The sequence below is a fragment of the Meleagris gallopavo genome, chromosome 15 (genome assembly GCF_905368555.1).
Source record: "Meleagris gallopavo chromosome 15, MGAL_WU_HG_1.1, whole genome shotgun sequence".
NCBI classification, from domain to species: Eukaryota; Metazoa; Chordata; class Aves; order Galliformes; family Phasianidae; genus Meleagris; species Meleagris gallopavo.
Window position 1 is genome coordinate 12,417,711 of NC_139418.1, and position 22,822 is coordinate 12,440,532.

General features: G+C 44.4%; 1 protein-coding gene across 1 annotated transcript; it reads left to right on the plus strand.

Annotated features, from left to right (window-relative positions):
• Positions 1–1,350: 1,350 nt before the first annotated feature.
• GLRA1 (glycine receptor alpha 1) lies at positions 1,351–21,853 on the plus strand. Its single transcript, XM_085236934.1, has 8 exons — positions 1,351–1,429; positions 5,606–5,673; positions 13,773–13,996; positions 15,575–15,657; positions 16,584–16,721; positions 17,265–17,479; positions 18,112–18,258; positions 21,523–21,853. Exons 1-8 carry the CDS (start codon positions 1,351–1,353, stop codon positions 21,811–21,813), a joined length of 1,245 nt encoding a protein of 414 aa, XP_085093060.1. The 3' UTR covers positions 21,814–21,853.
• Positions 21,854–22,822: the final 969 nt, after the last annotated feature.

Genomic DNA, 22,822 nt, shown 5'->3' on the forward strand with positions numbered 1-22,822 from the left:
AGGACTATAAGATGATGCAGCTTACTACCTGTGCCTGTTGTAAACATGCTTAGGCCTCTCAGCTGCTCAGCCACAGCAGTTCCCAAACAGCTCTTCTACTTAAAAAGTGGGAACTGAAAAGTATGAAACAGTGAACTGCACTTCCTACAGAGCATCTCTGACTTATTACATATGTGCATTGCAATACCTCCTGTAGGCTTCAGCCAGCAGTAGGCATCTGAACCCACAAGCAGACACAAATCTTGTCTTACGCAGCTGGCGAGTCACTTGTTGTTTTTGTTGTTGTTTGCTTAGTTGGAGTTTTATTTGTTTGTCTGACAATCTAGACAATTTCACACCACAGCTTCAGCCTGGGAAGAGATCTGTGTTTGCATAGATGCCATACATCCACAGGGCAGGAACCAAATGGTGTCTATTCCTGTCTTGGAAGTCAAACCTTCCAGCAAGACTGAGGACAGACATCTCAAATCAGGGGCCACTTGTTCCTGCACAGGAGACTTCCTCAGCCAAAATCACCACCTTGTATGTCCTGCACACTCCCATTTAGTCTGAAGACACACAGGCAGCCTTCATCAGGCTTCTAGAGGGGAAGATTTTCACCTTTAAGATATGAATTTCTAGCTTCTGTCTTTCTGCTCTAGAACCATATAACTTCCCCAAAGATTTCATTCCCTTCCATTCTCAGCCCAAAATAAGCACAATTTTAGAATCAGATTCCATACAACTCCTGGTCCATAGAATGTATTTCTGTATCCAACAGCAGATGCTGACTTGACCAGGAAGCAGGAGGCAAACACACCTATCCCCTACAGTCCCAAATGCTCTGCAGGAGATATGAAATCATACAACATTCATTATGCTTCAAATTCCAGATTGCTCCAATCCTACTTGCCTTTAGAAAATTAGACTGGGTAACAAATATGCTCCTTGCTATTTGCAGTGTAATTAAGCAGTAATTGCCGCCTAAGGCTAATCTCAGAGTGTATTTTTCCTGTGGAGCTCAGTGCCAAAGTTCACATTTGTAATTTAGTGGCATGCCAAGGAGCTGTACCTAAACTCACAAAAGGATTTTCTCCACTCATCTCTCTCCTACTTCAGTGGCAGCTGGGATTCTATATTCAGAGATGTTTGGGCTGGGCAAACAAATTAGCAGAGACCAGCCTCGTTAGGAATCCATGTGGGTACCCATCCTGCCTCAGTGTGGGAGTAGGATACCGACTGCTCTGTTTCTGGACCCCAAAAACCCCCCAGTATGGGATACGCATTAAAATCTCCTTTCTTTCTTTCTACTCACACAGCCTGGCAGCTTCCAAAGAAGCTGAAGCAGCAGCACGATCTGCTCCCAAGCCCATGTCTCCTTCTGATTTCTTGGATAAGTTGATGGGGCGGACTTCAGGATACGATGCCAGGATCAGGCCGAATTTCAAAGGTATGCACAAAAAACAACAGCAAAACAACACTTCCTTTGCAGACTTGTTTCATTTTGTAACTGCAGACTGCATGAATACCTCACTAATTGAGTAAGGAACATGATGTACCTATATGTTGATATGGAATATGTATGATAGTGTGATAATGAGAGATTTGGCACATAGATGCCCTGTGGATGTCTGAAAAGGCATCTTATTTCCACTCAGAACGAAAACAGCCTTTTAACAAATTTACATACAGTACCCATACATAGATAACAACACAAAGAGATGAGGGATCCTGCCAGTCCAAGCAGTGACCAGCAGGGAGCTGAACCTCTTTTGCAGGTTAGGAAAAAAACTAGCACCTTCTGTGATGCTCCCTTCTTACATCTACAGGAGCCAGAAAGAATCCCTTCCATCAGCTCCGGAGGAATTCAGGCAGATTTCAGGGACAGCATTCTGCAGTGCTCATTTCTTTCATTTTCTTTTGTTTCTTACCACCAAACCCTCCTCCTTCAGAGGAGTCACTGGCCATGCTAACACAGGACCAGGAACCATTAATCATGGTGACAGCACCTGTCATCCAGCTTCAAACAATAAGCCCTAGTCTGGGCTTTTAAACCCAAAGCAGGATGGGAAACTCGTGCCCTAGTAACCATCTAGGCAAAAGAAAGCACTGTCTGGAACACAGAGAGTTAAAAATACTTTGAAAACCATTACTAAAATATGCACGCACAAAAAAGAAATTAAACTTTAATATTTAATGAAATGTGTACATTATCATCTTGCTGAAGGCATCTGTATTGCAATTTTATTTGAGATAATTTAATTTCAGTTTTATTTCTGTGAACTACACCTTCCCACCAGGGCAGTTTTGCTGGCTTAGCCTCCCACCCATAAATCAAGCTCCAATTTATATGGGACATATAGGAGGGGTTTACGGAGCTTGGGGTTGCAGCTCTCAAAGCACATCATTAAAATTAACCATCAGTAACTCATACGGGCATCTTAATGGCTTAGATCTAAATGAAAATAATACCAAAGATCCCTATCAGATTGATTTTTGAGGAGAGGAAAATTAACAAAAAGATTGCATTTTCCTAAAGTGCTGTGAAGGCTGAACTCATTGTGGATTCACATTTTGAGAACTAAGGAAAGTGCATCCAGGCTTTTTGTTAAGACAGATGATGAAGTCCTAGAGGAGACTCAGGGGAGATCCTATATCTCTCTACAACTACCTGAAAGGAGGTTGTGATGAGGCGGGGTCTGTTTCTTCTCCCATATAACTAGCAATAGGACTAGAGGGAATGGCCTCAAGTCGTACCTGAGGAGCTGTAGGTTGGCTCTTAGGAAACATTTCTTCATCAAAAGAGTGGTCAGATACTGGAATGGGCTGCCTGGGGAGTCGCTGACACTGGAGGTGTTCAAGAAACATTTAGATGTGGTACTAAGGGACATGGTTTAGTGGGGAAATATTGGAAATATTGGCAGATGGTTGGACTGGATGATCTTGGAGGTCTTTTCCAACTTGGGCAACTCAATGATTCTAAATCCATAACTCAGGCAGTGACAGAGCTGGACCCAGGGGGTGTGGGACAAAGAACAAGGGCTGTAATAGCCTTAACACCACTGCTGGAAACCTGGATGCCTCTACAACCACATCCCTCTGCACAGGGGTTATGTCTCCATGGCAGGCAGGAAAGCTCCTAGAGAATAATAAAAACCTGCCTAAAAAAGCTCCTAAAAATAATAAAAATAATTAAAAAAAAAAAAAAGAATAGTTCAACCTGCCAAGTGCTCACAGTGAATGCAGCATGAAGAGCACAACGCTGAAGGGGGAATCTGTATTGCCTCAAGGAGAGATCCAGCCCCATAGAATCATTAAGGCTGGAGAAGACCACTAAGGTCACCAAGTCCAACCCCAACCCATCCCACTCACCACATCCCTCAGTGCCACATCTCCACAGTTCTCAGACACCTCCAGGGATGGTGACTCCATTACCTCACTGGACAGCCCGTGCATCACTGTTTTTTCTGAGAAGAAGTTTTTCCTGATATCCGTGTACTGGACTGAGCTCTGTCCATGCTCAGACTCACTGTAGCACACCAGCACTGGATCAGGATAAATAAGGCCAAAATCTTCTGTGTATACCAGAGGCAGAAGCATATGCATTCATTTAGGATGTTAGCTCAGAGGTTTTCTTATGCTGAGGCCATTTGGAAAGGAAACCACCTGTATGTTGACTTTCTATAGTTCACAAGCTGGATGTAGAGAGAAGCATCCTCCTCCTGAGCATTACAGAAGGCATAAGTGCTAAATCCTGGTCAGATGTTCCCTTTCAGCTGCTGGATAAGCTGCCAGCAGAAGAGTTGATTAGCTCCAGACCCCTATTATACAGGCTCATTAAAAGCAGGCCTGCCACAAGCCAGTTGGATAGGAGGGATAGCAAACAGGGGAAGAAGAAACAGTCACCATTTTGTATCTGATATTTTAGCCCATGCTTGTATTTAATCATCTGGAGAAGGAGCTGAGCAGATTGCACAGCCTGGGAGCTGCTGCTGAGCTGGCAACGAGCTGTCTGGGAGGTGGTTAGACAGAAACGTGCTCAGATTGCTTGGGACTCATACCAAGAAAATCCCAAGCCATGAAAAGCATTGCTGTAACACGGCTGCAGCCTCAGTCCTACAGGGGATGGACACAAAGTTTTAAATGAGGCCAAAGCAGGAGATGGGGAAGGGAAACAGGAGAGCAAACCAAGTTCCAAGCACACCATTCATTTCCACGCAGGAGGAAGTTTGCACTGATTATGGGTACAAGCTTCTTGTTAAAGCACAAATGAACGTTGTATGATTTCCTATTTCCTGCAGAGCATTTGGGACCAGAGGGGATAGGTGTGTTTGCCTCCTGCTTCCTGGTCAGGTCAGCATCTGCTCTCCTGCTCCCCAGAAGTATCTCATCTGACAGTAGCTACCAGACTGCAGATGTGGCCTCAGAAGGCAAGCATCACTCCCCGAGTACTGCAGAGCCATCAGGCAGTATTTGAGATGCAGACACTATCCCAGTAAAGGATGGTGGAAGAATCTAAAAATTCCCACTTGCAATTTCCACAGATCTATTTCTTCCCAGAAGCAGAGTACAGGGATGATGATGCAAGATTAATTCACCCAGACTTAAACAGGGACTTTTATTCCTAGGGTGTCCTCTGCGCCCAGTGCATGCACAGGGCAGCACCAGCAGGAGCTCCCTGGGCAAAATCCTGCCACGTGGATAAATCACTGGTGTCCCACGCACAGGAGGCAAGATATTGCTCTGGTTCCAAAGTACTCTCTTTTTTGCTCTGTGCTGCATAGCAGCTCTCAGCATGTTCCTGGGATCAAATACGGTATTTCCACCTCAGACTCACCAGGCAATATTGTTATTCATATTCATTGATACCAGTAACAAACATATTGATATCCCCCAAACCCTAACTATAGTGTTTTCGTCCTTTGAATCCCATAACTGGCCCCCTGACTTCCGTAACGTGTACAGGTTAAACAAAGCTTCATTCTAAAAGCAAAGAAAGCTCAAGAGAGGCATGGCCCAAAACCTGGCATTACTTTCACCCAAAACAGGACAGCCAGAAAACTTCTGCTGGCACATCCTGACAACCTCCTATGCAGCTGTGAGCATCAGCAAACATGACTGTTACCACATGGGATATTAGATCCACTGCCCCACCTTATCCCTAAGGCATACAGCTTAGTCCTGCACTAGGTCTATAAAGATCATAGGGTCCTAATTTGGACATTCAGAGGGAAAGACAAAGACAGAGCTCTAAACACCAGTGCCATTCAGTAGTCTGTTGGCTCTTTCCAGTGCCATCACGTTCAGAGTGAGCTTAGCACCCACACAGCAATGTCAAGATATCTAAAAAGCAGTCCTGCTTGGCTGTGATCTATTCATTTTCATCAAAACAGTTTACAGAAGAGGTATATAAACACTCATCCAAACAGTGGAGCAGAGGTGAAGCAAGAGCACTGTCTGACGTCAAACTGGCGTCAGATCCAAGGCTAGACTCAGCCGGGTCGTCCAGACAGTATTCCCAACCTCACCTCCCAGCCTCACAGCGAGCTTCGATATTGCAGAGTGGAAATATTTTGTCTTTTAAGCACACAGTGAAGTGCTGTTCCAATCTGTATTTGTCATGCAGGCCCACCAGTGAATGTCAGCTGCAACATTTTCATCAACAGCTTTGGTTCGATTGCAGAAACGACTATGGTAAGTAAAAAATCACAGCACAGCTGTTCTGCTACTGGCTTGGCCTCATTGCATTCCCAGCCAACACAGCGTCCTTTGCTTTAGTATGACCAGAGGGAAAATGGCTCTGTATTCCCAAGTTTACCTGAGATTTGAGTAAATTCCTGGCCATCGCGCACCTCTCACAGGTTAAGATCACAATTCATTTGCAACTCTACGAAAACATTGCACAGGCAAAATATAAAGGTCAAAAAAGGGAACAAATGAAGTCTTTCCTAAAACCTTGACCAAAACTCCAAGCTCCGAGACAGCTGCAGTTACTTTGTATTAAAGAGATCGTAGAACATTGATTCAAATCTCTTAAATGAAAGGAAAATAGCTGAATTCAAATCCAGCCTGCAACAGATTGCAAAGATTAGGAGAATCACTAGATTTGGAGTTTCTGGGAGACATAAGAAAAATCATTGCCTAGCAGAAGTTTTTTTTCTTCTCTTAAATCAATATCTGCAAGTTAAGGCCAACTTCGGACAAAATTAGTGAACATGGCTAAAAGCTTGATCTAATTGGCAAGGCACTAGGAGAAGAGAATCAGGAGAACAGGAGATAATTGCTCCATCTGAAAACTGTTAAAGATTGGTTGTGACATGATCAGTGAGCAGCAAACAAAAGCTCTGGAGGTGCAATACTTCAGCTCTGCGCTAATTAAAGATAATCCAGAAATATGGTGTTTAATTACACTTTGGTAATTCTTTACCTAGGGAGTGATTGAACAAAGCATGAACAAAGACTTTGCGTATGGGTCATACCCAAGTTCCTTGTAATGCACACCACGGACAGAGGACATCAACAGCTATCTCTCTCTCTATGTGTATATATATATACACACACACACACACACGCACAGTTATGAGTCTCTTCTAACACTATTCTTTATGCTTTTCTTCTGGCAGTGCTTGGGGTGGGAGGCGTTCAGTCCCAGGAGTATAAAATAGCCATGACTCTGTCCAAGCTCAAAGAAATAGGTGGGTTGCAGAATGTCAGAGTTTATAGATGGGAAGTGGACTCATGGCTTTATACACAAAGTAAGAGAAAGAACTAGAACTGAAATACACCTCTGTTCCCAGTTTACTGTTTTATTAGATGCATCCTATGATGTTACAGGCAATTCTTCACAATTCAACAGGGAAAACCCACAGACTGCAAGAGAGAGTGGCAGGCCCACAAGGGATCCCTGTGCAACACACAGAGCACATTACACAGTGACATGCTTTTTTTTAATATATCTGTCCTACACCTCAAGATGCATTGAAGCAGTCATACAAAGATGCCACAGTATCCCTGTAAGAAGGATGATTCATCAAATTAGCATGAAGTAGCGCAAGAATGAAATGCAATTCACCTCCAAGACATGCTGCAGGGTCTTGCTATCCTCTCCAGATGCCCCCCATTTCATATTCTATCTTCCGTAAAAAGAAATTCCCATGGGAACCCAAGAGCACCCTTCAGGCACATTACTTTGTCTAGAAATACCCAAGCCAGCTCTGACAAGCTAGTCCAGATGTCAGGCTGACACAACATTGCACACAACCTGATATAATGCACTTCTTTAGGGACTGTGTTTTCTCTTGTAAACACTGACAAGGACACAGACAACACAAGTACTGAAGCATTTGAAAATGAGGACCCAGCAAGTAAGAGCAGTCTTTGGAATTTGCTAATTTGGGATTTACCCTGCAGAGAAGCCAGGCTCTCTTTGCAGCAGGTCCAACAGGCAATGCCAGCTCTCCACCAATATTTTTGGGAAGGGAGGAAGGTCCTGACATGGAGCACTTGAATTGGAACAAGTGATCAAATTAGGGGAGAAAAGAAGTTTGAGTGCATAAAGGACAAAGTCCATCGCTGACTTGCAGGACTGATTACAATAAAACTCTACCAACTGCTTCAGTGATCACAAGGGAGGGAACAGTTTTGTGGTTTTAAGAAGTCACAGCCATTAGGCACCCAAATGTTAGCTACATCCAGGTCCAGGAATGCTGCATCATCCTATAATTTCACTAGTAGATTCAGGAAGAAACTGATTTTTATAGACACCACAAATAGAATTAGAGAAACCTTTAAAAATAATCAGTAATGGCACTTGTAGTTCCTACACAAAACACTAGTGTGGGTACTTGAGTTTACAGCGACTGAATCTTCCAAATCATGAGATCACCAAGCAGAAGGTTAGAGAGGTTGGAGGTGAAGGTTCCTTTACAACTTAAGGCATCACAGGGGATAGAGGAAGAGGAGAAAATTCCAAGTAGAGAATGAAGTAAGCATTTGGCACAGTCACTGAAGTCTACTAGTGCAACAGCACATCATCAGTAGGGTAAAACTAACCTGTCTCATGACAGTCTAATCTGAGCCTACGTTCCTTATTTGTAGGCAAACAATTTAACACTTAAGGTCTACAGATCTCAGAGGAGAGACAATGGATTGCAACTAAGAGAAGGCATGGAGTTCCCAACAGGTGCAGAAAGCTGGACTCTGTTCCACAAAAGTTCTAAAAGAGTCGGGCAAGAAACAGAGTTCTAGAAACTCTGATAAAGAGAGGAGAAAATAAATACAACAGAAAAACATAAGAGACAGTCATCCACCATATTGAAATCCCCAAAAGAGACCTGAATTGCTGAAAGGAGTTTACTTCCTTGCACTATTCTGAAGAACTGGAGACCAATCATAAAAGCCTTTAGTGATGCCCATAATTGATGGGACATTTATGCTAGATCGTGGCTCATACAGTATACTCATCAACCTTGATGAGTATACTGTATGAGCCACGATCTAGCATAAATCTTCTTGCATTCAGCTCTAAGGACAAGGGAGCATGCAATTGGGAACATCTCCCTGAACAAAGCAAGTGCATCTATTGGAAAGACACTACCAGATATAGAAGGCAGATGGGTCCAGACAGCCTCCTTCTGTCCCAAAGCATTACTACAATAGAGCATCCAACAGCAGGGCACTCCAGATGACAAACAGAGGATGCATCCACTTTATCAGCTTACTTTTATTTTAAAAACAAAAACAAATTAGAAGAACAAAAGCACTTTTCTCCCAGTCTTACCAAAGTAGGAAACCTACAACAAAGCTACCAAAATCATTCAAAAATGAAACAGAAGTCAAGCACCCAGGGAACAGTCTCTTTTTGTCAGTGAATAAACAATTCAGGATTATCTGAGCACTTCATCTAATAAATTTCCTGCTATAACAAAAGCCTTGGAATAAAGTGATGCCCTTGATCTCTTTTCCTGTGGAATCTTAGTTTTGTTCATAGACATCTGGCTGGCTTAGGCAGCTGGGAGTATTTTCTCCACAGTGAAGGCACATAATAAAGGAGAAATATTCTTGGATATCATCACCTCAAGTTGCCAGGAACTGGACTGAGTGCTCAAAGCAACTCCTTTCCATCTCATATTTTTAAAAGGGCTCACAAAAGTCTACAAAACTGTCAGCACAGTCTCCCTCAGACACAGCACACATATGCAAATTTATCCTTGCTGATTTCATGCCATAGTCATCTCACCTAAAAAGAGCAAATCAGACGTAACCTTCCAAACAGCTGCAGCACAGCCACATTTGCTCTCCCAGCATCTCCTAAGGACAGGAGAAGCTAAAGGCTGCAATCGTCCAAACGCAAAATACTTTTTCACAGACATCTGCACACAAGCTTCCCAATCAGATAACTAACTATCCCCACAGCAGCAGAGGTTCCAGCACAGGCTGCTGCCAGCAGTCCGAGGGGGGAGATTCCCCTGCCTGGTAGAGAAGCCCAGTAAAGTTTCCAGCAGCAAAAAATGCATATATTAATCATCAAGACATAATTTCTCCCCCTCACCATGCACTTACTTTCCATCGAGCAGCAGCCCCTCCTCAGTAGAGCCTCCTACAGCCACGAGGCAGCTCCCACTGCAAATCTGAAACCAGCTGCAGCTGTATGGGGCTATCAGGGTCTCATTAACTCAACCACAGCCTCCACCTGGTGGGGGTCAGTAATTAAAAAAAAAAAAAAAAAAGGAAAAAGAAGTCTTTGCTGCTATTCTAGAGAATTACCTCCATGAGACCACAGGCCCTGTGCTCTGCCAGCCAGGTGGGAAATTCACCTGAGGAAGTTCAGGCTCTGCCTTGTTTCTTCCATCAGTACAATGCAGAGTCTGAATCAGGGACTGAAAGCTTTTGGGCTCCCTGGCAGCCTCCATTCCCTCGACTCACAGCCCTTCCCCAGCCTGCCACACACTGCCCAGCAGCTCCCATGGTCATGGTACCTCGGGAAGGAACGGTCTCAAATAACCTTCCATCTCCTTGGCTCCTTGTGAGGCCACTACAAAGAATTTCACTTCAGCATTGTCAAGCTGAATACCTTGATCGCTTCAATTATTTTTTTCCTGCCCTGTGGCATTTTCCTCTTGGAAGCAAAAGGCCTTTGTGCTGTATTGCAGAGCTGGATGCCATCACAAACCAGGCTTGCTGCTCCCCAGCCAGCCAGAGGAGCGGGCTGCACAAAGTAATCAATGCCTGGATGTGATCAGCACACAAATGAGGAGCTCAAGTGATAAGGAAATAGAGAAAGTTTTTTGGTTTTGTTTTTGTGTGTGTGTGTGTGTGTGTGTGTGCTGAGTTTGCATCCCCAGTTCAATCCTTTTCTGCTTGAAAGTTCACATCAGAAATTGGCTTGCTCTGTCCATCATCTCGCACTGTGAACTTCTTGGTGATGCTAACTAAGATCTCAAACAATAGCATCCAGGAGAATTGCTGTATAACTCCAGGTGGCCAAAAAACAAGCATTATTCAGCTCATCACCTCTCAGCTTGACTGCAGTGCCTAGGCACAAAGCTCTAAACACACAGGGCCCTTTGGCTGGTACAGCCCATACTTCTGGCTGCATCACAGCCTCAGGCATGACATATTTGCTCTCCGTGCCTTATGGTGGCTCCTCAGGCAGTGTCATGTCCAGTTTGCAATCACAGTGTGTGGTTTCACATTGTGTTTAAATAAGCCTGGATGCAAGAAATCTAAAAGGCTGCTCAACATCTCCACTACTACTGCACGTTTCAGCTACCTATCATTAGGGAAAACTGTCTATGAGGAGAAAACCATTGTCCATGGCCAGGCCAGGACTGTGGAATAAAACTAATGAGAATAAAGATCTTCATACACACACACACACAACTGAACAGCCTCTAGAAGGACGTGGTGCAGTTTTCACATTCACAACATGCCTCTAGAGTGTTTCCACTTAGGACACAACCAGAGGACACACTGCAGATGTTGTCTATGCTCTCATGACTGCTGTAGTGACAAAGTGAAGCACACTGCACATCTTTTCTCACCTTTTCATTTTCTTTTGGCAAGTTTTGCAGCTGAAACAGTGATTTTAGTCTAGCAACAAGCCTGTCTGCAGAAACACAGACCACTGTAGAGAGATTGGCTCCTTTCCCCCCCTTCCAACACTCCATCAGGCTGAGAACACTTCTGGGCAGCTCACACTGAAGTTGCTTCCAAACATGAGTTTAATTTGTGTTGTACATGACGTAAACCCCCATCTAGAGCTGACCTGCTTGCATCTAGCTTATTTGTAGCTGAATAAGCAAAACAACCTTTTGCTTTCTACCTATTAGGTCAGCGACACTGATTTCCCCTGACTGCAATGGCTGCAGGTCTTTACATACAGAAAAGGGAGAATTGAAAGTATATAAGTTGCTTAAGGAGCTGCTGCGTGCCATGGGAAGTGGAGATTCAGGGTTGCTTTCCTCTTTCAGGTTTGCATGATTGCACTAAGATCTTAGTTCCTAGCTGTCTGCAGCTTTCTCAAGGCACATTATCTGGGGGGGACAGAGCTGAATAATTAAGTCAGAGGGAGCCACTAGGACTCATGAAGGTGACATTTGGAATGTCAGCAGAAGGAGAGAGTGTTGCAACTCTTTACATGTTCAGAAGTCTGCTCCTTTTAGCATCAAATCCTTGGTCCATTTGCTGTTGTCACAATCACTAATGTCATTACCAGCTTCTCTGCTCCGAGGACGCAGATGCCACTAAGTGGTCTGAAACAGAGTTCCAGAACACAGGCTATGAACTACCCTGTCCAAAACAGCAAATCACCCAATACACAATCATCTCCCAACCCTCCAGTGTGACAAGATCTGCAAAACTCACATCCTCCCACACAAGAGGCTGTAGGTTCATAGCTGAGTGAGCACAAGAGGCTGCAGTATCAGCCAGACTCTCCTCCAAATGAACTCTTCAAATCCAGAGCCTTGCGTTCTCCAGATGGAAAGAACAGATCTGATGGCAACATCAGAAAGCTCCTCACAGATGCCAAGTATTGTCTCACTGAAAAAAAGATCCTAGTGCCTGCAGCAGGTATTAGACACTGACAAGCACATCAGAGCCCTTCCATTACCCATCTCTTAATAGAAGTCTTCAAAGTACATCGGTATAAGAAAGGCACCAAAGAAACCCTTAATCATGATACGAACTATTAGTTTGGGATAGGGGAGTGAAATTGGTTTAATATGTGCTGCTCTTTAGAGATAGCTTGCTTCTATTCTTAGAAATGTCAATTAATTTATGGACATGGCATTTTCATTCCTCTCCTGATAGCTGGCATGTCCTCTCCCCATTTCAATTTGTTGGCTCACTTTCTTTTGTGAAATTCAGCAGAAAAGGGACATGCAGTTCACCCCAGGAGAACAGAAACTGAGTTTAATTGTCTACAAGAGCATCCAGGACATCTGAGCCAGACCTCAGCAGCCAGCCTTGGCCTGGAGAGCTCAGGGGAGCTGTAAGACACAAGGCTGAGAGGTAGATATCAGTCAGTGTGTTGCTAGGGGACCAGCTACAGCTAAAGATGGCTAGCCTATAAAATCTGCAGTATTCATGGCATTTCAATGTTAGAGAGGGGAAAACAGAACACTCATGATTAAGAGAGGAGATACCGTGCACATCCCTTCCGTGTTCATACTCTCATCAAAGGCATCAGCTCCCACTAGTTCAGCTGAACTACTGAATTTATATCACAGAATCACAGAATGGCCACGGTTGGAAGGGACCTCAAGGATCATGAATCTCCAACCCCCTGCCACAGGCAGGGCCACCAACCTCCACATTTAATACTAGACCAGGCTGCTCAGGGCCCCATCTAACCTGGTCTTGAACACCTCCAGGGACGGGGCATCCACAGCCTCTCTGGGCAGCCTGTTCCAGCACCTCACCACTCTCAGAGTGAAGAACTTTCCCCTTACATCCAACCTCAATCTTCCCTCCCTCAACCTAAAACCATTTCCCCTTGTCCTGCTGTTATCTACCCTTTCAAAGAGTTGATTCCCCCCCTGTTCATAGGCTCCCTTTAGGTACTGCAAGGCTGCAATGAGGTCACCCTACAGCCTTCTTTTCTCTAGACTGAACAAGCCCAGCTCCCTCAGCCTGTCCTCATTGGGGAGGTTCTCCAGTCCCCTGATCATCTTCATGGCCCTCCTCTGGACCCTCTCCAACAGCTCTCTGTCTTTCTTGTACTGGGGGCTCCAGACCTGGACGCAGTACTCCAGATGGGAACACTCCAGATGTACACACAGGGCATCTCTCTTCCATGGACTGCCTCTGTCACTGTGTCTTTTTTTTTTTTTTTAAACAAGACTGAAGGAATCATAGATAGACATGATATGGGATGGTTCAAAGCTGAAAGGAAGTTGGCTTCAGTGTCCCTCTCCCCTGGTCCTCTGCAACAGTTGCCTTGCTGATACCAGCCCTTATGACTACTGCAACTGAACATTGCTTCTCCAGCCCTGGGGTTAAGACTAGAGGTCCTGACACTTCACACATAGCTGAGTTCTGTGATGGAGGGATGCAGAGTTAGACAGCTGCTCGTACTATGAGATAGCTGTAAGCAACAGAAGCTACAGAGCTAAAAATATCAGTGGGTCCTTGAGAAATAATACAAAGAAGGCTTACCATAACTCGGGAACGTAGGTCTAGATGGGATTTGATTTTGAGAGCAATTTTAGCACATGCTCCCCATTTCTCAGCATTTTTTATCCGCCCTGAGCACTGATTGTGTTTCTCTACTCCCTGTTTGCACCGTGCAGGATTATAGGGTGAATATCTTCTTGCGGCAGCAATGGAACGATCCACGCCTGGCATACAATGAATACCCAGATGACTCCCTGGACCTGGACCCTTCTATGCTAGACTCCATCTGGAAACCTGACTTGTTTTTTGCAAATGAGAAAGGGGCCCATTTCCATGAGATTACTACAGACAACAAGCTGTTGAGAATCTCCAGAAATGGGAATGTACTCTACAGCATCAGGTGAGCTCACTGAATGGGGAGGGCTCCACAAAGATAGAGGAGGGCAGAGCTACATTCCTGATGTTTGAGCCTAAAATAGGCAAGTGGACACTTCGAGCACGCCTTTGGGTAAAGGGAACTGAACTGTAATATTTAAAAGAGAACATCCATTAACAGTGTCATAGAAATGTGGTGAGAAGAGACCACTGGAGGCCTCCCATGCAACCTCCTGCCATGAATATTGCTATTTGCAAGAGTCAAGGCTCTTGGAAGAAAGTGGACTTTGCCTCACAGACTCAAAGCTCAGTACTGGGTTCACCTAAAAACACCCTTGTGAATTTTGCTCCCTGATTTCTATTCAGAACCCACTTGTCCAGCGTGTGTGTGCTGCCCATTGCTGCAGCCACAGTCACTCATTTCATGTCTTGTAGATATTTAATATTAATTCTTCCCAAAGAGCTTGTTCAATGACATAATTCAAGGCTTATATCTCATTGATCAGAGGTGGAGTCCTCTTCCAAAGACGCAATGAGAAAAACATGGACAAAGGCTAGTGGAGGCTCTTTTCTACCCAGATATTGGTTTAAATACAGAAAATTCAGTTGTTTTCATAAAAAGAAGTTGTGAACAAGTCAATTCCTTCTTCTGTCACAACATCTTTTGTCACAACATGTCTCTAAACTCAAGTAGAGAATTTCTTTCAGCATAAAGATTGAGGTTAAAATATCTTTCCTTTCTGCTAAGTCCCTCGTACATCTGATAGAAAAATTCAATTCCTATCCTCCAAAAATTCTGCTATTTCTACATCGAGGCAAATAGCTGAAAAATCTAAATGCTTTAGGGAACGGCACATTGTCAAATCAAATAACACAAGTCCAGCTATCTGAATGAAATCATTTAATATCAGTTTGTTGAACTAAGCAAACATTTTGAACATAGATTGCAGTACAGGACAGCATCACAGCTTACCATGGGAAATGCAGCCAGCACCTAGTGGAAAGATGAAGCTAGAGGTCTCGAGAGACACAGTGGGAATTCAGAAAGATACAGTCACACTGAGTTGCCAAAGGGCATTTTCCTTGCAGAAAATAACACTCACATCTCTCGTTCCTCCCATAGAAATCTGCAATCTTGACCAAAGTTCTTTGTTTATTCTGATACAGAAAAGTTCTGTTCAGAGATTTCCAAACAGCGTCAGTCGCTAGAAATGTATGTTGGGTCCAGAGGACAGGTTTGGGCTCACTGCTAATCCAGACTGTTGTGAGCCTGAGGCAAGAAATGAAGGCAGAGGCAGCAAAACTTTGATGTGGGAGCACTCTCTTCTGCACAGTCCAAGATAATATTACAGTGAAACAGCACCTGCCGTTCCACCAGTCCCTGCCAGGAATTATTTCACAGACCCAAATTCTTGGCATTTCTGATGCTTTCCAACAGCACGTGTGAAAGCACAGGCAGGGAAGGAGTGAATAATCAGTCATTCCCTCCATCACACCAGACAAGTTACCAGCCTGTATGCAACATTTGGCGTCTGAGAAGGTTCATTCCCTCATCAGTACCACAAACTGTACATCACTGCCCTTTGCTGTCTTCTCTCCTCAGGATCACGCTGACTCTGGCCTGCCCCATGGACCTGAAGAACTTCCCCATGGATGTACAGACATGCATCATGCAGTTAGAAAGCTGTGAGTCCCACGCACCTCTCCATTTTCAGGAAGAGACAACGTGTTTCTCCTCTCCCCTTTCCATGCCTTCTCCATCCCCATCTGCAACTCCTTTCCTGTTCAGTCTTCACTGGACTCTCCCTGTATGGAAGAGAAAGGGGGGTGGGCAGTAGGGACAAACTTGCTCACTGTGCATGCCTGGGGCTGCTCTCTTTCAGCTTTGTTTCTCTCACTCTTCCCTGCCAGCATCCCCCTCCACAAAAACCACACGATCACCTGCATCTACATTTTCAGCCAATGCTAGCAATAAGGTTTACAATTAGAGACAGGAAACTCTTAGAACTCTTAGATGAGAGCACAGCCAATTTAGATGCCACCAGTACAAAAACCAACCTCTAAACTGCCTCAAGCAGTCCCAATAAGTGTTCGTGTAGGATTTTCAATTCATTCAGCACGTAACTTCTCCTAAACGAGCTAAACCTCATAAGGTCCCAAGAGAGATGCCTGGCTTGCTTGTATTTACATTGGCCTTTCAGTTTGGAGGAGAAAGGTGAAAGTGCTCTCTGCTGCAGATGGGATGTTTTTCTCTCTGGATGAACATTTGCCCCTTGTTCATGATGTTTATCCCAGAGGAGGGAAAGATATGAATAACTTCTTTCAGAGAACGAGGTCGGGTTTGAAAAAACAACAGCTCAACAAGCCCTTTTTCAAGTGAAAATATGACTTACTGCAGACAATATATTGAACATCCCCACAGTTCCAGAGCAGGTCATTATCCTAGCTTTTATCATATATACAAGCAGTTCTGCTTCAGCCTAAATCCCACACTTCACAGCATTGCCAAAACACCAGGCTAAGACCCCGCCTCCACGCTCCCTTCTACAAATGTGTCCCTTTCCAGATGAGTGTCTAGTATGCATTTCACATGATATTTGTTCTCTCAATAGTTGGCTACACAATGAATGATCTAATATTTGAGTGGCAAGAAAAAGGAGCTGTGCAAGTTGCTGATGGGCTGACATTGCCTCAGTTTATCCTAAAAGAAGAAAAGGACTTGAGATACTGCACAAAACACTACAACACAGGTCAGTGCTGTTTAACCTTAGCTCACGGATTTATCAGAGATGAACTCAGAACTGTGTGTTTACCAGAATCTCTTGCTATGTCTGATAACAGTCTGGTGACACAAGCTTTGTTAGAGATTATATAGAATAAAACATAGAAGTATAATATAGAAACATGGAAATAAAATACAGAAACGTAGATATATTGCCAATAAAATCACGTAGAAAGAGTCAATAAAAAGCAAATCTGTGAAATCCTCTTGTCTCCAGTAACACCTGTATCAGTTAAAGGGTGCTTGGTCTGGGCCTTTTCTCCCACCGCATTCCTTTGCCTTTAAAGTGGAGGAACAGGTGAAATTTACATGAAAAATGAAACTGCCAAAATCTTTCTTTAGTATGTTGATGTTGTGCATACGTAGTTTAGAACAGGTCAAAAGCTGTTTATTTCCTCCGCTAAACCTTCTGGTTCTAGGCAGTGTGAGGAAGGTCCTCAGACAAGAGCTGAGAACAAGAGGCTCACTGTGCCTTACCAATAAGCTTCCACGTGTCTCCTGTTCTTATCAGGCAAATTCACCTGTATAGAAGCTCGTTTCCACCTGGAGAGGCAGATGGGTTATTATTTGATCCAGATGTACATCCCCAGCCTCCTCATTGTCATTCTGTCCTGGATCTCCTTCTGGATCAATATGGATGCTGCACCCGCTCGTGTTGGCCTGGGGATCACCACTGTGCTCACTATGACCACTCAGAGCTCTGGTTCTCGAGCATCACTGCCCAAGGTAAGGGGTGAAAATAATTACCTTCTGGCGCAGCACATGTGTAAGCAACAACACAGATCCTCCTGCTTAACACGAGTTGTTCTGCTGCCATTGCACTATTCCAGTTTAAGGGCAAGCAGAACAAATTCCAGTTCCCTCCTATACAATTTTTAACTCAATTTCCATGACAAGGAATAGAGCTTCCCTAAAGAAAATGCTCATCCCAAGATCCATTTCAAGTCTCAGTAGCCAGGAGCCAGGAGCTCTGCACCTTGCACGGATATGCACGCAGCAGTCCAGCTTAAACTCATTTGATCATAGTACTTGCACAATAGCACTAAATTTAACTCTTACAAAGACAGTTTGGGTTACTATTTTCCCTGCATGTAAACCATCACAGTGGAGACATGGCTGAATTGTAAGCTGTGGAATTATTGCTACTGAATAACACACAAAACATTTCGGTCATCTGTTAATACATTCATATTAAATGAGACAGATTTTAGTATCCAAGAGCAGTTGTCAACCATAGCATGGCTTGGCCAAATCCTTCTAAAGATTTGGATTCCAGGGAGCAACTGGAAAGAATGGCAAGTTAAAAGGCTTTTGGATGAACTAGCTATCACAACTTTGTCTCTCCTTCTGATTCATAGGTGTCTTACGTGAAGGCCATAGACATCTGGATGGCCGTGTGCTTGCTGTTTGTGTTCTCTGCACTTCTAGAGTATGCTGCTGTCAACTTTGTGTCCCGGCAGCACAAAGAGCTTCTCAGGTTCAGAAGGAAGAGGAGGCATCATAAGGTAATACATAAGGCATGAAGGACATGGCTGGAATCTCTCTCAGCAGAGCATCACTTCATGGCCAGCTGTCCAGGGCAGCCCCCTGTGTATGGTCAGATAGTAAGGAGGGCCATACACCAAGGAGCAGGGCAGGCTCAATAAATTTTATCTTTTCTAACAGCTTGCTGACCCCAGGGGTCTAGCAAACTGGTTTTTGTGAGCTAGTTGAGCAATCTAAGCCAAAAAGGTTGTTCTCATCAGAAAACAGAGAGATGTTCTGTTCCAAGCCCTCTTTATAAAACACAGCAATGGCTGGGGAGGTGTAAGGGATGACACAGCATCCCCCCCCAACAAGTCAGTCTACATTAGTCTGGAGGTAAGTGACACCACTTTTGTCTCTATTATCTGCAACTGCAAAAGCATCTGCTGCTCAGACTGACTGCAAATTCCTCTTGGAAGAAATACGCATTCTTCACAGCCTTAGCCTTGCTCCATGCTCATTTGCCAACCCAAGCATGCACATGTCACAGAGACATGCACCCCCTGCAGCCTGGACTCCACAAGCTTTTGGGCTGAGGTAGCACAGCAAAAAACTCATTCCAGAGGATGCACTAGAAGGAAACACAAAGGTGACTGAGATAAATTAAAAATTGCCTTTAATTAACTAGTAGAATCAGGTGGCAGTACCAGTTTTTATCACCAGCCCTAGTCTATTCAGGACGGGGGGTAAAGAGTGTTGCACAAACACAAGGAAAACAAAGTTACAGATAGGACTGTTGGTAGCCAATAATTTCATCAGCCCAGAGCAAGATCCTGACATCTCTAATCAGCTGCTTTTGGTCAGAAGATGTTTAGTAGAACCAAAGCTAAAACTACTCATCGTGCTTTTCTATCTTCATCCAGACTCAAGCATCCTTTCTCTCTAAGCCCTGCTGTTTCAAGCAGATCACTCTAGACTACTGTTGATAAAACAATAAGAAGGAAAGTATACACTAAAATACAGAGGAGTTTAAAAGATATTTCTCAAAGTTGTTCCACTGAACACAAGGCTGCTATTGCAATCCCTGCCTAATCTCACAGCACTTTTAATTGGAACAAAGCATAAACAAAAGCACTTGAAAAAGCAAAATGAACAAGGTTTGCAGGCTCATCAAAAAACTGGGAGCTGACTGCAGATGTAAATGGATTAGTACAGCTGCCAGAGAGCCTAATTGCTCCGTCTCTGCGTCCTGATGTGTCTGGGTAGTTCTGCCTGGGTCAGGCCTGGCATGCCTGGCTGAAAACAAATGAGATGTTGCACTGTTCATACTGGCTGAGAAAGGACTGCACTTAGTAGATCTGCCCCAAATGGAACCTACTGGTCACTCTTCACAGCAAAACACCCCAGACCACGTGTCACAGTCTGGCATTAATACAAGTGAATTCAGGCACATTTCTTTCCTAATTTCCTCAGAATTAGACCCAAGGTACTGGTTCATAAGAATTTTTCTTCCTTTTTTAAAAAATAAAAATGAAATGACTAGATAGCTGTTGTCAGGTTTTTAGTTGGCTCTTTCCACCTCTTATCCTCCTTCTCTTGGGAGGGAGAAGGTGAACTAGACTAGAAACTGATTAGACAGCTCTCTCTGAATCCTGAACTATATCCATATTTACTGGGTGATAGGTCTTGTGGGAGCCACAGTGACTGCAATGGCTAGGGAGATAAAAATGAACTATCTTTGTATCAGTGCATCCGTGTTTGTGCAAACAGGGCACAGCAGAGGCAAGTTTCAATTTGAACTGCAAAACAGAGACGCGATGGTTAAGAAGAAGTCTACAAGCTCTCAGCAGCTCTCGTTATTGCTAGTGCTCAGCATCAAGGATCAGCCAACCCCAGGATCACTCAATCACTAGGATCACTCAGCTCCAAGAGCATCTGGATGCTGATTTCTAGTGCCTCAATATTCCCAACCAGGCACTGTTATGAGACAAAGACATTTAAGAACTGTCTCAGACACCAGCAACCAGATGGAGCACAACCAGAGCAGGGAACAACTATCCAAAGCCTGCACAAATTGTCTCAGCAAGAACTCTGATACAAATAGTCCCGCTGATAGGTCATACAGCTCAACAACCTGCCACCCTGCCAAAAGAAAAAAAAGAAAGAAAGAAAAAAAAAGGCTTGATTTTGTTTGGTTTTGCTCAGATAACAGCAGTGCACTCCTCCCTCTGCTTACCCAGCTCAGAGCAGCACAGTGCCTCCATCCCACGCAGCTACGCGCTTGGTGCAGGGGCCATCCAGAAAAGACACTCTGCAAAGAAAAAAGGGCAGAAAGGCACATAGAGCTGGTAGATCAAAGGGAAGCGGTCAGGATGACAGCACTAGGACACCAGTCTGTGATGGGGGACACGGCATGCATCAGCCAAAGTGGCAGTTAATTACTGCCATTAGTCTAGCATTTAGCCCTAATGACCTGTAGTCAAGACCCTGGAGTTTCTGGCCCTGCCTCTGCAGCTGATGGGCAGGTTGTGTTATCTTAGCCACACTTGATTTTCCTTATGATTACATCTTCATATGCAACAAAATAGGGCTCTGAGAAGCCCGCAAGGCATCCACCAAAAAGCAGTAGCTTGCTTTTAGTTTGGCAAATAAAGGCATTTTCTGCTCAATAATTTGAATTAACATAGTGAGCCACGTCTTACCACTGGCACATGGAAAAGGCATGCCTGTTCCTTGCCTGGCAGAGGGCCGGGCAGAGAGGGGCTGGGAATAAGAGATGTCCTGCAGGCAGGCGGGCTGAGGGCTGGTTGTGTGCTGCCTGCAGAGGTCTTTTCGTGGACAGGTCTTGGTGCCTGCACATCCATGTAACTCTGCAGGAAGCCTCATTTCAGCTGCATGAGTTACATGGAGCCCACTCCTTCTGGGCACACAGGTACCCCATGGGCAATGCAAAGAAGGTGCTGAGGGCAGTGGGGGGTGGGAGGGGCAGAAGCAAACCAGGGGATGCAAGTGAAAAAATAAATGCAGTACTTTAAACCATTCAAGTTTATGTCAAAGATACCAATGGGGTGGAAGCCAGTTCTCCACTGGGTGCCTGGATCCCCTGATTTGCATCTGTGCATCATGCAGCTGGCACCCCTCTATAAGGCTGCTCTCCTGAGGAGTTGTACAATAGTGCTGAGGCCGGGGTGTGAGAAGGGTATTTTGCCCTTACAGAGCAGGGAGCAGTCAGCGGAGAGCCTTATAGCGAGGGTGCACTGTCTATATCTCATTTTAAGTAGAGTCCCATGCTGAATCTGTTCCAGGAGGATGAAGCCGGTGAAGGCAGGTTCAACTTCACCGCCTACGGGATGGGGCCAGCTTGCCTCCAAGCCAAGGATGGCATCTCCGTCAAGGGTGCCAACAACAACAACACAGCCAACCCGGTCCCCCCGCCGTCCCGCTCCCCCGAGGAGATGAGAAAGCTCTTCATCCAGAGAGCCAAGAAGATCGACAAGATCTCACGCATCGGCTTCCCCATGGCGTTCCTCATCTTCAACATTTTCTACTGGATCATCTACAAGATCGTCCGCAGAGAGGATGTGCACAACCAGTGAGGGAAGGAGTGCAGCTGGGAGGGAGAGAGCAATCCTTTATATATGTGCAATAGCAATGCAGCAATGCATGAATTTAAGAATGTGGCAATATCTACTAAAAAAAAAAAAACAAGGGGGAGGGGGGGCTGGGAGGGACTTTTGATCATGTGAACCAAGGGTAAGAGGCACAGGGAGGAGAAAGCAAGCTCTTGAGTTGGGGAGCGCAAGGGTGGGGTTTAGTTTTACAGCATAGGAAGGTTTGGATTGCTCTGCTGCAATCCAAGCACTGTAATATATTAATATATATTCATGCTTAATTATAACGCAAAAGAAAACAATCAAAAAATGATGAAAAAAATCATTTTTTTAAAGCCTATTAACAGCTTAGATTCTCAAGTCACTGGAATGATCCATAATTCCATGTGCAGAAACCACCACAATCATGCTTTATCTGACTTTTGCTATAGAAAGGCCATACCAGTAAAGCACGTGGGGGAAAAAAAGCCCTAACAAAAGGGGAAAAAAAGGCGAGAAAATCATTCTATGCTTCTCTAGGTTTCACACTTAGAAAACCGGATAGATGGGGAAACTTAAGAAAGAGGCTGCGGCTTGTTGTTTATTTTATATATTTACTTTTTTAGTCACGAGCTTGCTGATCAAACTTTATGACTTTTGGATAGAGGAAAGCAAATACATTCTCTCTCTCATCCCCATCAGAGAGCATCCAATGGAAAATCCAAGAAGGACATCAGGGCCTCCATCAGAAGTCACAGGTACCTTCTGTCCTTTTAAACGACCTGGTAAGATTCGAGTCCCAGGCGTCAGAAATACCATTCAGATCACTAGAAATGATGATGGATTTTTCAAATTGCACTTTCTGTTTTCCAATCCCTGCCATGTTTGTTTATAATGCGGGGGATGGAAGCATTGGGTGAGTTAAAGCATAAGTTCTGTTTAAAACCTGGGCACATCGATGCCTTGTCACAACAGAAATGGGCGAATGGCAATATTCTCATGAGGGGTGGGTGGG

Excerpts from the sequence above, each read along its gene's own strand:
- GLRA1 (XM_085236934.1), top strand. The coding sequence starts at position 1,351 with ATGTCTCCTTCTGATTTCTTGGATAAGTTGATGGGGCGGACTTCAGGA. Across the intron at positions 13,997-15,574 it reads AATGTACTCTACAGCATCAG|GATCACGCTGACTCTGGCCT; the intron begins GTGAGCTCACTG and ends TTCTCTCCTCAG. Across the intron at positions 17,480-18,111 it reads CTCGAGCATCACTGCCCAAG|GTGTCTTACGTGAAGGCCAT; the intron begins GTAAGGGGTGAA and ends TCTGATTCATAG.